This window comes from Mizuhopecten yessoensis, unplaced genomic scaffold (genome assembly GCF_002113885.1).
Source record: "Mizuhopecten yessoensis strain PY_sf001 unplaced genomic scaffold, ASM211388v2 scaffold1059, whole genome shotgun sequence".
NCBI classification, from domain to species: domain Eukaryota; kingdom Metazoa; phylum Mollusca; class Bivalvia; order Pectinida; family Pectinidae; genus Mizuhopecten; species Mizuhopecten yessoensis.
In genome coordinates this window covers 68,451-82,785 of record NW_018403857.1, presented here as the reverse complement: position 1 = coordinate 82,785, position 14,335 = coordinate 68,451, and the positions used below count along the sequence as shown (strand labels likewise).

At 38.8% G+C, this 14,335-nt stretch overlaps 1 protein-coding gene across 4 annotated transcripts in view; it reads right to left on the bottom strand.

The window, feature by feature from the left end:
- Positions 1-14,335, bottom strand: part of LOC110456786 (titin homolog) — a 168,110-nt gene that overhangs the window by 104,542 nt on the left and 49,233 nt on the right. For 3 of the 4 annotated variants that reach the window (XM_021507750.1, XM_021507756.1, XM_021507764.1), the window contains exons 3-4: positions 2,437-2,901; positions 644-865 (exon numbers count right to left, since the gene is read on the bottom strand). In XM_021507750.1, the coding sequence (XP_021363425.1) occupies positions 644-865; positions 2,437-2,564 (350 nt within the window). In that variant the 5' untranslated portion in view covers positions 2,565-2,901. Of the gene's footprint in view, positions 1-643; positions 866-2,436; positions 2,902-6,187; positions 6,341-14,335 lie in introns of those variants that run through there. The other variant, XM_021507771.1, reaches the window with a different exon arrangement.

Genomic DNA, 14,335 nt, shown 5'->3' with positions numbered 1-14,335 from the left:
CCCCCTCCACCCCTGTATGGGATCCGTGCCCTCCTCCACCCCTGTAGGGGATCTGTGTACCAACTCTCTCTAGCTGGAGATGTTAGTGATTATTTGTTGTCCCTTTTATAATGAAAATCCGGTGTAATTCAGATTATTTCTGCCGTTGATACTTGAAATATACAGAGCCCCTGCTAACAGTTAATCATTGAATTCTCACGGGCGTGGACAACATGACAGAGTCTTGTGTATAGAGGATTTAATCCGGCAAAGGTCACATGTGCAGAAATATGTTAACACAATGCCTGAAAAAAGTATACATAAGCAAGATTCTGCTGATTTGTCCACGCTCTGTCGGAATTCTGGGAAAGCAAACATGTTAAAATTGGATCATAAACTAAACTACATATGTTAACTCATTGTATACCGAGAACTCTCCCAAGTCAAAGTTTTGTCCTACAGTTCGCCCAGAGTTCAACTTCACCTTCCATACTTGATAAGCATGTTAATTGTGTTGTTTACTAATTCTATCAATCCCTGTAACTATTAATTCACCCTCATTTCAAATGGCAAAAGTTAAAAGTGAGGCGATAACTTCTGCTAAAACGTATATCATATTAACCTGAAAAAAAATCACCGTTCCTGGTAATTCTTTATAACTTACTGTTCCTTGACGCAGACGTTACAGACAAATCCTCCGTGTTCAAGGTCACGGCAGCAGCACGACTTACAGATGTATAGATGACATTTACTACAGGTTTGTTTACGATTGAAAATGAGGCCAAACGTCTGACAGCACCGAATACAAACATTTTCGTTGAGTTTAGTTTTCTTGGCAAGAACTTCAGTCTTGGTGTCTTCCTCTTTCAAATCTTCTTCAATTTTCCTAAAGCAACAAAAACACATTTGAAAAAAAAATCATTTCACCAGGATGATAATGATTATAATGATAATAATTTGAGGTTCTTATATACTGCTTTATCACAACCGAAGTCCTAGGTTGTCTCAAATAGTTCACTTATTATTATCCGTGGTTAATTATAGGGCCTTTGCAACCAGCCACTATCTTTCTCAATTCCCTGAGGAGCATACAGCCGGGTGCTGCCATTTTTCGTGCTCACAGCTAGCATTCTACAATTCTAGCACTGCCCAACCACGTACTCATTTACAGCTGAGTAGACTGGAATGATCAGAGTAAAGTATCTTGTTCAAGGATACAACACCGTATCATGCATGACTCGAACCTGCAACCTTTGGGTCACGAGGCTGGCGTCCTACCACTAGACACTGTGCCTCCTATAAAGAAATTGTTATGTGTTAAAACGAGAAAGGCCTCAATGTTTTAAGGATGGCAGACAATAAAGACAGTTTGCACATCTGAGAGACTGTACACTTCTCAGCACAATGAGGGTGAGGGGGATGAGGGTTGAGGGGTGAGGGATGAGGGGTGAGGAGTGAGGGGTGAGGGGCGAGGAGTGAGGGATGAGGGGTGAGGGGTGAGGGGCGAGGGTTGAGGGGCAAGGGATGAGGGGCGAGGGGCTAGGGGCTAGGGCGAGGGGTGAGGGATGAGGGGCTGGGGATAAGGGGTGAGGGATGAGGGGCTGGGGATAAGGGGTGAGGGATGAGGGGTGAGAGATGAGGGGCAAGGGGCGAAGGGCTAGGGGTGAGGGATGAGGGGCTGGGGATAAGGGGGGAGGGATGAGGGGTAAGGGATGAGGGCAAGGGGTGAGAGGAGAGGGGCGAGGGGCTAGGGGCTAGGGCGAGGGGTGAGGGATGAGGGGCTGGGGATAAGGGGTGAGGGATGAGGGGCTGGGGATAAGGGGGGAGGGATGAGGGGTAAGGGATGAGGGCAAGGGGTGAGAGGAGAGGGGCGAGGGGCTAGGGGCTAGGGCGAGGGGTGAGGGATGAGGGGCTGGGGATAAGGGGGGAGGGATGAGGGGTAAGGGATGAGGGCAAGGGGTGAGAGGAGAGGGGCGAGGGGCTAGGGGCTAGGGCGAGGGGTGAGGGATGAGGGGTGAGGGGCAAGGGGTGAGGGGTTGAGGGGTGAGGGTCGAGGGGTGAGGGATGAGGGGTGAGAGATGAGGGGCAAGGGGCGAAGGGCTAGGGGTGAGGGATGAGGGGCTGGGGATGAGGGGTGAGGGATGAGGGGCAAGGGGTGAGGGGTTGAGGGGCAAGGGGTGAGAGGCAAGGGGCAAGGTGCTAGGGGCTAGGGATGAGGGATGAGGGGGTGGGGATAAGGGGTGAGGGATGAGGGGTAAGGGATGAGGGCAAGGGGTGAGAGGCGAGGGGCGAGGGGCTAGGGGCTAGGGCGAGGGGTGAGGGATGAGGGGTGAGGGGCGAGGAGTGAGGGATGAGGGTGAGGGGTGAGGGGCGAGGGATGAGGGTTGAGGGGTGACGGGTGACGGGCGAGAACGCAACCTTAATGATGTATCATGAAAGAAAAGAAAGGTTACTTACTCGAGTCTAGTTTTTTCCTTCTGTCGCAGTTCAAAATCTTTCTGGAGTACTTGTAAGATTTTCTCACACTCAGTCGCACTCAAATGTTCTAGGTTCATCTTCCGAGCAATCCCCTTGTCCGTTAACATTGTGAAGCTTTGGAGTCTCAAAAATTGATGAAACAATCTTTACACTCAAGAGTCTATTGTCATGATCCACAAAAAGAGTCACAATTTCACGTAATTTTTAACTCTGAATGTTCTCCGATAAATATCCCGTGAATTCTGTAGCACAAAATTAAAATGACCATACTCTGGGGACCAAGTCCTTGGATGTGAGAGATATGTCTGGGACTTTATATCCCGAGCTAAGTGCTGCCAGAGGTTTGATCGTGTAGCTGGTTCATCGTCATCTGAGGTAACCGAAAGTGCATGGAAAGCAACATGAACCGCATGGAGAGGAGTGAAACCATGTTGTAGCAATTCCCTACAAAACAAAACACAGGAGTCTCAGAGTATAAACGCTATATTGTATGCTGAAACAATATTCATTCAACATTACTTCAGAGATATAAGTACATATTAAAGAATCTGAATTAAAATTTCCTTCGGTTGGTCAAGATGATTTAAAATTGGTATGTATTTAATTGGTTATCTTTCTGAAAGTGTCACGTTCAACCTATATGATGTGCTCAGTATTTCGGCAAATAAAAGTTCAACAAAACATATTAACTCATTCACCCCTACATATTTCAACTGGACTTGCCCAGTCTTAGATTTGGTAAGGTTCAAAAGTGACTTTAGGGGTGAATAAGTTAAAGGAAATGACATGAAACAAATGAAAATGCCATAGACACAAACGTCAACTTGTGAAGAAAGAGTGGCTTTGATCAAATATGTGTCTGTGTTTGTACATAAACTTAAAAGTTTAACTCATTCACCCCTGAAGACACATTTGAACTCTTCCAGCTCAAAGACTGGAATAGTTCATTATGAAATTTCAGGGTTGAATGAGTTAATAAGTTTACTCTTGCACAACAAATTTAAAATGTCAAAATGACACATTTCATATTTAAAAACACATAAAGTGTTAAACTTAAAATAATTAGATGAGTTCTGATAGTTTTCAAAGAAAATTCAGCAGCAGTCAATAAAAAAGAAATTAACTCTTTCACCACTGTATACCATAATGGACTCATCCAGATCAATGCGTGGATGCATGGAATAGTCTACTAAAGTTACATAGGGGTGAAAGGGTTAAGATTTTTGTTAAATTAATCCCAATATCAGACAAAAGATCTAGAGTATCAACAAATGATCACATCTCAGTGTACTAAAAGCATAGAATCAAATAAAAAAAACTCATCACCTTTAATTTACGTATAGCATCAACCAGGTAGCTAGCGCTGTGGAGGGGAGATTTTATAGCCCCTAGGGATTAGTCCGGTTACACAGAAATCTGTGTCAACAAAATGTTTCATGATCCAATAGGATCTGATTTGATACCACCAGATATTATAGATACTCTGTGTATTAAAACTATTATGTACTCATCTATCGGCAAAATCGCAATCGCTGTAGACCTTTCAGCGTTGTCCAAATGATCGGAAATTGATTGATCACACACAAACCAATTTGAATTAATTGATTAAGAAACACCATCATTTTGATGGCGGTACAAGGGCATGTGGTGTATGGTATTTTTTCTGCATAAATGAATCATAAAATCAACCTGTATAGTATTGATTACGGAGGATCTACAAACTGTTGTACTGCGATATTGACATGTGACAAGGAAATAAAATAAATTATATTGTAAAATATTAGTCAACGAATGAAGACATGATGTCCTTTTGTTTTGTTTTTCGAAAGACAAGCCACACCTTCAGTCTACCATAAGCTAACAAATTATGCTATATTGGCATATATGTATATTTAGGCATCCATGTCTTTCAAAAACAATCTCTTGCGTAAGACATGAACTTTATGCTATATATCAATGCAATCTAACAATATTTTTTTTTTAGTGCTATATTGTTTTGTACATGCTGTGATATGCGTGTATTGTCGCTCGCTAACAAGTAGTACTCAGCCTTGTACTGTTCGGTCCAATAAGACGTTTTTCTTTTTATCTAACATGCATGCAGTGATATTTCATTTTTGTTTGTAATTTTCTATGCATTTTATTCACGTTTTGTCGTAGAAATAGCTCTACAGAGCTAATGTTTATTGTTTAACATGTACGACTTAAAATATATCTTCTTGTATCTTGATCCAGGAGAAGAGCCAACCCTTATTGTAGTTTAGGTTCGGTAGGTTCTGTTATCCCTTGCCTGGATACCAACCAGTATGCAGGGCGATTGAAGAATAGGAAAATAAGCGTAGGAGTCAATCGCAACAAGCTCAGGATAAGTTGAATCTTATTTATTGGGTATGTCTACCGGTTTCGCCCGAACAGTGGGCTTCATCAGGACGATTTGATAACAAAATATGTCCCCTGAAGTACTAAAATTCTGGGCACATTTATATTGTGTATAGTGACGTAATACAGGTAACGTCACGTGATAATATCTATTTATAACGTTCTAGAAAGTTCCATCACGGTTATTATTAGTAGATGAGCATTCTAGTCTATAGTATCAATACCTGAAATACTATCAATGTACATACAATTCATTGACTATTTTAAATATATATGTGTATAAATGTGTATATATAGTTAGACATTCATTAAACTGAATTATAATGTTCAAGTTCATCCTGACAAACAGTGGATGTGGATAGAGACTTATATCCCAAAGTCTTGTAGTCTGTCATTGCGTAGTCTTCTTCTGTTGTGTTTGGTGTGGATGCCTTGTATTCACTCTCTGATAATTTTTTAATGCGTAATGCTTCCGAATACGGGATGCTATCCTACGCTTATTTTCCTATTCTTCAATCGCCCTGCATACTGGTTGGTATCCAGGCAAGGGATAACGGAACCTACCGAACCTAAACTACAATAACGGCGTTGGCTCTACTCCTGGATCGATGTTGTAACTTTTATCTAGAGCTCCTGCATCTCTAGTGGATCCGCCGAAGGGATACCCGAGTCCAACACCGGACCACCTCCCGTCACCGAACATGAATGAATCAACTAACAAAGATTTCTCGTTCCAATTACCTAACGATAACCACACAGATCATTCCAGTAATCAAGAACTAAAAAGGAGGAGAGAAGATACTGTCACAGAGAACAAAACCTTACCAGCCTCCATAATACCACACTTTAAATCTGCACGGAAAAAATATCAGAATTTGCGGACTACCACCTCAAACCCTTAGTTGTTAACACTGAGTCATATTTGAAGGATTGCACCGATTTCCTTCGGAAAATAAAACAAATAGGTAAAATACCGACCAATAGCATATTATGTACAGCGGACGTGTCTGCTCTGTACACATCTATTCCACACACAGAAGGTATTAGGGCCGCCAAGTTGGCATTAGATAAGAGAGGCCAAGATGCGAAACCCAGCACGTGGATCGTTCTCAGGATGATCGCACTTATATTAACGAACAACTGTTTAAGGTTCAACAGAGACTATTATTTACAGAAGCTAGGCACCGCCATGGACATGAAAATGGCACCAAATTACGCAATTATTTTCATGGACTACATAGTCATAGAAACCAGATTTTTATCTACACAAGCAAAAATACCATTGGTCTGGTTGAGATAATTATATAGATGATATTTTCTTTATATGGACACATACAAGAGAGGAACTCACCTCCTTCTGTGAAGCCATGAACTCTTACCACCCAACGATCAAGTTTACCTTCGATATCAGCAACACGGAGGCTAACTTCCTAGATACAACCATCTACTTACCACCGGACGGCAGTCTCGGCAGTAAGGTGTATAGTAAACCGACTAACACGTTTCTATATCTACACTAACAAATTTGACACCCACTACATTCAAAAAAAAGCATCCCGTATTTGGAAGCATTACGCATTAAAAAATTATCAGAGAGTGAATACACGGCATCCACACCAAACACAACAGAAGAAGACTACGCAATGACAGACTACAAGACTTTGGGATATAAGTCTCTATCCACATCCACTGTTTGTCAGGATGAACTTGAACATTATAATTCAGTTTAATAATATTTAGGGATAAAAGAAACTTGTACTTATGTCTAACTATATATACACATTTATACACATATATATTTAAAATAGTCAATGAATTGTATGTACATTGATAGTATTTCAGGTATTGATACTATAGACTAGAATGCTCATCTATTAATAATAACCGTGATGGAACTTTCTAGAACGTTATAAATAGATAATATCACGTGACGTTACCTGTATTACGTCACTATACACAATATAAATGTGCCCAGAATTTTAGTACTTCAGGGGACATATTTTGTTATTAAATCGTCCTGATGAAGCCCACTGTTCGGGCGAAACCGGTAGACATACCCAATAAATAAGATTCAACTTATCCTGAGCTTGTTGCGATTGACTCCTACGCTTATTCTTGTATCTTGTATCTACCGTCAAGCCTCACTCACAGCCTTCATGTACCTTAATATATCTGTGTCCCCGACTCGGTCCAACTTCTATAGCTACAAGCGATCACAGGTAAGAATGTTCAGGTGTGAAAACTCTATCTGTGATTCTGCGGCTATTTAATGTAATAAACTGAATTGAGTTGGATTACCTCAATCAATTAAATGGTTGAAATTGTCACACATTTTTTTCCACAATTTACTGTTTATCATTCATCTAAAATACATTGCTGTATCAATTAATGCATGGCTATGAGGCAGAACTTAATTACTATTCAAATCAGATGTTGAAATATTTCCCCATTTTCGCCTGTAATTACCCAGGAGAACAACACCTTTCCTTTACATTAAATTTGATAGCTGGTCTGAAAGATTCTTCAAAGCAAACCTGGTTGAAATAGGACCAACTGGTCAGGAGGAGTAGATTTTAAAGTCTCACAGCACTGAAATTTCCCCTTTAGGTCCTATCACCAGGCTCAGCCGTTTGGGAATAAAGCTATAATCGCTGTCTGCTTTTATTATGTTGACATTTTCCAAAGTTGAAAATTATTTTAATGCTTCATACCAAACATGGATAAAATTTGTACGCAGGTGTCTATAGCTATAGGGTCTGGGATTTAATTCCCAATTTACCATCCACACCTAAAGTCACATTTGAACCTTACCAAATCAAAGACTGGGCAAGTCCAGTTTAGATATATATATAGCGGTGAATAATTGAACACATGGGGCCAGGCTATCCAGAGGCTTACATCCTGGCAGTGTGATTGTTATTGTCTGTTCACACACACAGCTATCCATGTATGAACTGGGGACTTTGACCCAGGGCTGAACCACTTGTCCGATCATGGCAGCGTGAATGTTATTGTCTGTTCACACACACAGCTATCCATGTGTGAACTGGGGACTTTGACCCAGGGCTGAACCACTTGTCCGATCATGGCAGCGTGAATGTTATTGTCTGTTCACACACACAGCTATCCATGTATGAACTGGGGACTTTGACCCAGGGCTGAACCAGTTGTCCGATCATGGCAGCGTGAATGTTATTGTCTGTTCACACACACAGCTATCCATGTGTGAACTGGGGACTTTGACCCAGGGTTGAACCACTTGTCTGATCATGGCAGCGTGAATGTTATTGTCTGTTCACACACACAGCTATCCATGTGTGAACTGGGGACTTTGCCACCATGTGACACCCAGGGCTGAACCACTTGTCCGATCATGGCAGCGTGAATAAGCATGTTCCACTCATTGTAAACCCTTAAGTGTTGTCCTGCAGTTTATGGGAAATCTGAATTTATAACACAACTTAATTTGATAAAATGATTCTTAACTGCAACTTTGGATTTTAATTCCCATGTACAGGGGATTCCCAACATCTATTTTTATATTTGAAATTTAATGTGCAAAGGGGATTCCCACCATCTATTTTTAGATTTTAATCTGCTTGTATATATATACATTATTCTGCATAACAGTATGACTAAATATGAAGCTCTATGCGACATATAGCTCACAAAGAAGCTTTATTCTCAAGAGTCAGATTTCAAAACAGCCTTCAAATAATTTTATAATAATGCCTATCCTCATTGACAGGTAATGTAAGGAAAGGAAAGTATTTCATCTTGCTTGTGTTGAAATCAATGTTTGTTCTGTACATAAACAATTAAAAAGCAGCTGTCGGACAAGTTATCGGACCAGATATATATATGATGACAAGCACTGCTGCTTCACCATGAAAAGTGTTTACATATATATATTCTCCAATGTGTCAGCTTCAGGCAATTTATAATATAACAATGCATCAATGAATACAGCTTTTCCTCATAAAATTTTAGTATAAACATATATTAGGATATGTATATAGACATTCCCCACAGCTGACTGTATCCTTACCTAAGTATGTGTATAATATGTAAAGGAGCCCTTAATATAAATGCAAATATTGCAGTTGGAAAATTAGAGGATCAATATTGTACTGTTTTTGTTTACAAACCAGTTACTGTGCTAAGCCTGGTCAGCTTAATGAGAATTATCATCAACAAGGGACCACAGTGGAAATAAGTCTGTGACTTTACTGTGTTATCCCGGTAAAACATGTATTGTATTGTCCATATGATGTACTTTTATGTATTGATGCAATGTTTTACCAAATAAATCTATCTTACCATGTATGTGAGAAATTATCAGAAATTGATTATTCCATAACAAAATTATTCATGTTTAAATTTTAAAGGATGCAACTTATCATTAAAATAGCGTAGAAATTGACATGTACCAGGTATAAATATTTTGAGCTAAATCAGAAACAAATTTTAAAAAGTTGCTCAATTATTTGTTAAGCTAACAAGGCTAAGAAAATTAGTTTAGGGCAACAGATCATTTCTTCTCCTGAAGTTGTAGCATGACATGTGATATAACAACAGTATATATATATAGAGAGCTGGCAATGGCTAATCTGTTTCTGAAACATTTTAGGAATTTAATTAAATTTCCTTAATTGAAATATATCCAGACACAACCTATTGATTTTACCTGTAACCAGGATATCATATTTTATAGGTTTTAAATTTGTGATCTAACTGCCTTTCACACAAATCAGACAAGGATGGTATATATATATAAAGTCCCTGACTCTGGTAATTCGACTGACTGACTAAACTTCTTTCTGAACTACACTCCTGAAAAATGTACATAGCTGTCAACCCTCCCTCATTACAGAGGGAGACTCCCTCATTTTGACCAAAATTTACCAATCTCGCTCGAAACTCCCTCTTTCAAATCCAAACTCACACAAACTTTATATCTATATCCTGTGGTCAAATGCTCTCCTAGTTACTGCAGGGTGTGTGTACTGATCATAACAGGTGTGTCAGAATCAAACGAATGCTTTTTGGAGTTGTTTTGGTACATAAAAAGGGAAAGATGAATTGAACACAGCAGTTACAGTTGTGTTTCGGGCACTTTCTCCCTCATTGGAAGTGAGGAATGAAGGAGATCTCCCTCATGGCAGGTTTCAGAGTTTGACACCTATGATTTATTTAGTAAAAACAATCAAAAGTAAATCCCAACATTTAAAGAAAATATAAACACCATTTTTGTTTACCTCTTTTCACCCCTGAAATTTCATAATGAACTGTTCCAACCTTTGAATTGGAAGAGTTCAAATTTGTCTTCAGAATGTGTTAGAATATGAAAATGTTCCAAAGAATTCGAAGAACTACATGGTTTTAGGAAATCCCTTGACATTCTGAGATGGTTTTGAAAAACTGACAATCACCCTGTTTACTCAAATTGTAATGGAAGTACCGTGGTAGTACATGGAAATCTTTCTACTCTTTACACNCCCCCCCAACCTTTTCTATTCACACAACATTCTGTCTTTTCTATACCCATCACAATATTGTATGATTGTATGACAAGAATGATAAATAGCCTTGTTTGGTACAGTGAACTTAAATGATAAATAGCCTTGTTTGGTACAGTGACCTTTAATGATAAATAGCCTTGTTTGGTACAGTGACCTTTAATGATAAATAGCCTTGTTTGGTACAGTGATCTTTACTGATAAATAGCCTTGTTTGGTACAGTGATCTTTAATGATAAATAGCCTTGTTTGGTACAGTGACCTTTAAAGATAAATAGCCTTGTTTGGTACAGTGAACTTAAATGATAAATAGCCTTGTTTGGTACAGGGATCTTTACTGATAAATAGCCTTATTTGGTACAGTGACCTTTACTGATAAATAGCCTTGTTTGGTACAGTGAACTTAAATTATAAATAGCCTTGTTTGGTACAGTGAACTTAAATTATAAATAGCCTTGTTTGGTACAGTGATCTTTACTGATAAATAGCCTTGTTTGGTACAGTGACCCTTAATGATAAATAGCCTTGTTTGGTACAGTGACCTTTACTGATAATTAGCCTTGTTTGGTACAGTGACCTTTAATGATAAATAGCCTTGTTTGGTATAGTGACCTTTATTGATAAATAGCCTTGTTTGGTACAGTGACCTTTAATGATAAATAGCCTTGTTTGGTACAGTGACCTTTAATGATAAATAGCCTTGTTTGGTACAGTGACCTTTAATGATAAATAGCCTTGTTTGGTACAGTGACCTTTAATGATAAATAGCCTTGTTTGGTACAGTGACCTTTAATGATAAATAGCCTTGTTTGGTACAGTGACCTTTAATGATAAATAGCCTTGATTGGTACAGTGACCTGTAATGATAAATGGCCTTGTTTGGTACAGTGACCTTTAATGATAAATAGCCTTGTTTGGTACAGTGACCTTTACTGATAAATAGCCTTGTTTGGTACAGTGACCTTTAAAGAACTAAGCCAAAAGAGTTGAAACCAAGCGCAGATAATCCTGTTACAACCGAATTAAAACTTCTATCGTCCCAGACATATATCAGTATTATATATTTTTTATAAAGTAACATCAGTTTTCTGACTTTTAATTCATTCACCCCTGAAGACACATTTGAACTCCTCCAATTCAAAGATTGGAATAGTTTATTATGAAATTTCAGGGATGAATGAGGTAAACCCATTCCTTACTTGTAACTAGTGATATGTTTGACTGACATTTACGGTTATGTTTGATGAGATGTGATCGTAACCGCTTACAAGGGTAAATCTTTATAAATGGGTTGACTTACTCTCCATTGTACACGAGGAACGGAGTAAATGGTTGTACAATCAGATTGGGTGACAGCTGTTGGCGTGTCTGATACATTCCTCAGTACATATATGTAACCACACGCCCACAACATCTAACTTTATTCCGTCAGATTAATAAACCAGTTTGGAACTTTTTTTTATCTGAATTTGAAAATATTAATTCAAATAAATATTAAATATGAAAATCTAACAGAATGCAACCTTTGAAGAAATACAATATTGATTACAAAAAGTAATTTTCTAATACAAGAATATTTCAGGTTAGAGCACGAGAGGGTAAGACTGGCAGGAATAATGGATGAATTTTAATAAACCTTAAGGATGAAAATAAACCTTTAGGATGAAAATAAACCTTAAGGATGAAATGTTTCCTTGCCAAATTAAACTTTAATCCGGAAAATTTAACAGCTTAACTTTCATATTTTTCGCCCTCTGCATGTTACCGTGACAATGAGTTGTACACAACACACTATACACAGTAATTTCATGAGAAAGGTAAAATTGACTCTGGGTGAATATGGATTTTACAGGTGAAGGGCATTATTCACTGGCGAAAGTTTCTGGTATTTGATTATGCCTTTGGGATATTCTCAAGTGTTTTGGGGGTTTGAAATATTATGGACCAATTCAATCCTAATAATAATAAAAAAAATTATAACAATTACGGAACAAGTTTTATCAACTTCTATATATCACTCTTTTCGGCCTGGATGGAAGTACATTAGAGGTCTTATTGAGGGAGGAAACCAGAGTATAACCCAGAGAAAACCCACATTGTCGGGCAGGTGACTCCATACCTTTTCACATCCGAATGGGTAATCAAACCCTGTCTGTCTTAGTGAAAGGCTACTGAGCTATTCACTGCCTTGTCATGTCACCTTGCTAAAACCTCCCCATTTGTATATGGATGCCAGTGTGCTAGAGATGGACATTTTGTTATGTTTCAGTGTGACTTTGCTTTAAACAACATATTTAAGTATAAGTACCTCCTCAGTTGAACACTGCAACTGTCAAACCACCCCGACCATTGTGTAATCCACCTTGATTGTTTAAGGTGTTTAAGTTGGGTTAAACCACCCCGACCATTGTGTAATCCACCCTGATTGTTTAAGGTGTTTAATTTGGGTCAAACCACCCCAACCATTGTGTAATCCACCTTGATTGTTTAAGGTGTTTAAGTTGGGTCAAACCACCCCGACCATTGTGTAATCCACCCTGATTGTTTAAGGTGTTTACCACCCCGACCATTGTGTAATCCACCCTGATTGTTTAAGGTGTTTACCACCCCGACCATTGTGTAATCCACCCTGATTGTTTAAGGTGTTTACCACCCCGACCATTGTGTAATCCACCCTGATTGTTTAAGGTGTTTACCACCCCGACCATTGTGTAATCCACCCTGATTGTTTAAGGTGTTTACCACCCCGACCATTGTGTAATCCACCCTGATTGTTTAAGGTGTTTACCACCCCGACCATTGTGTAATCCACCCTGATTGTTTAAGGTGTTTACCACCCCGACCATTGTGTAATCCACCCTGATTGTTTAAGGTGTTTAAGCTGGAGACAAATATTTCATGCAACAACGACTTCTGGAATCCAACCCTAGTGTCGGTGTGTTAACCACTCCGTCACATCTGCACAACACAAAATTATCTCCCTTTCGTATAAACAGGTAATTAAATACAGTACCCCAATCAGTACTAGACCATCTGTTGCTAATGAGAAGGGGAATAGAACCTGTAATGACATACCTGGTCCAACGCTACCATGTATATTAATTTCGCCTCCAGAAATATTCTAATATTAATTTACCAGAAGTACACACATGTTGATATTATAAACATACATACTGATCTACTTACTCACCTGTCACACTTAACGATCACAGGTGGATTTTCACAGGTAAATCAATACATATATATATAGTAACAGAATGATTGTAATTCTAAACAATGAAACATTAACATCTATTATCTAGTTTCTCCTCCTGCTGCACATGTTAAAATATAAAAAATAATGTTTGGGCAACAAGATACAGTAAATTGATGCACTAGTAAAAAAGAAAAAAGACAACTTCCAACTGCAGTTGAGGTGTAGCCTTAAGCTTACCAGCAATCAGATTTAGACAATGGTGCCAGAGGATTTGAAATTGTCAGACAGACAGAAATGTTCAAAGACCAGCTGACATTAAGGAATCCTGCCCTATACTGATGGCAAAACACCTTTTTAGAAAAAATTCCACCATTATATTTTTTGTTCCTAAAATCACCTCCCCCTTAATATTTTTGGGGGAAATAACCGTAGCAAAACTAGGCCAGGATAACTCCACTAGCCGGGCAGCTAAGTTAGAGCAGCATTTAATTATTTGATGTCCAGGATTCAAATCCTTGTTATCTAGCCTTGTCGCCATTGTACGCTGTTCAAAAGTGTTGTTCATTTCTTATAATCTATTTCGTTTCTCTTTTTTATAAAATCCTTGCAAGGTATGGTTTTCTTTTTACAAATGTATCAAGTGACAGTATAACAACTTGTGGTACTTCTGTAGACCAGGTAGCTGACAGTGACAGTATAACAACTTGTGGTACTTCTGTAGACCAGGTAGCTGACAGTGACAGTATAACAACTTGTGGTACTTCTGTAGACCAGGTAGCTGACA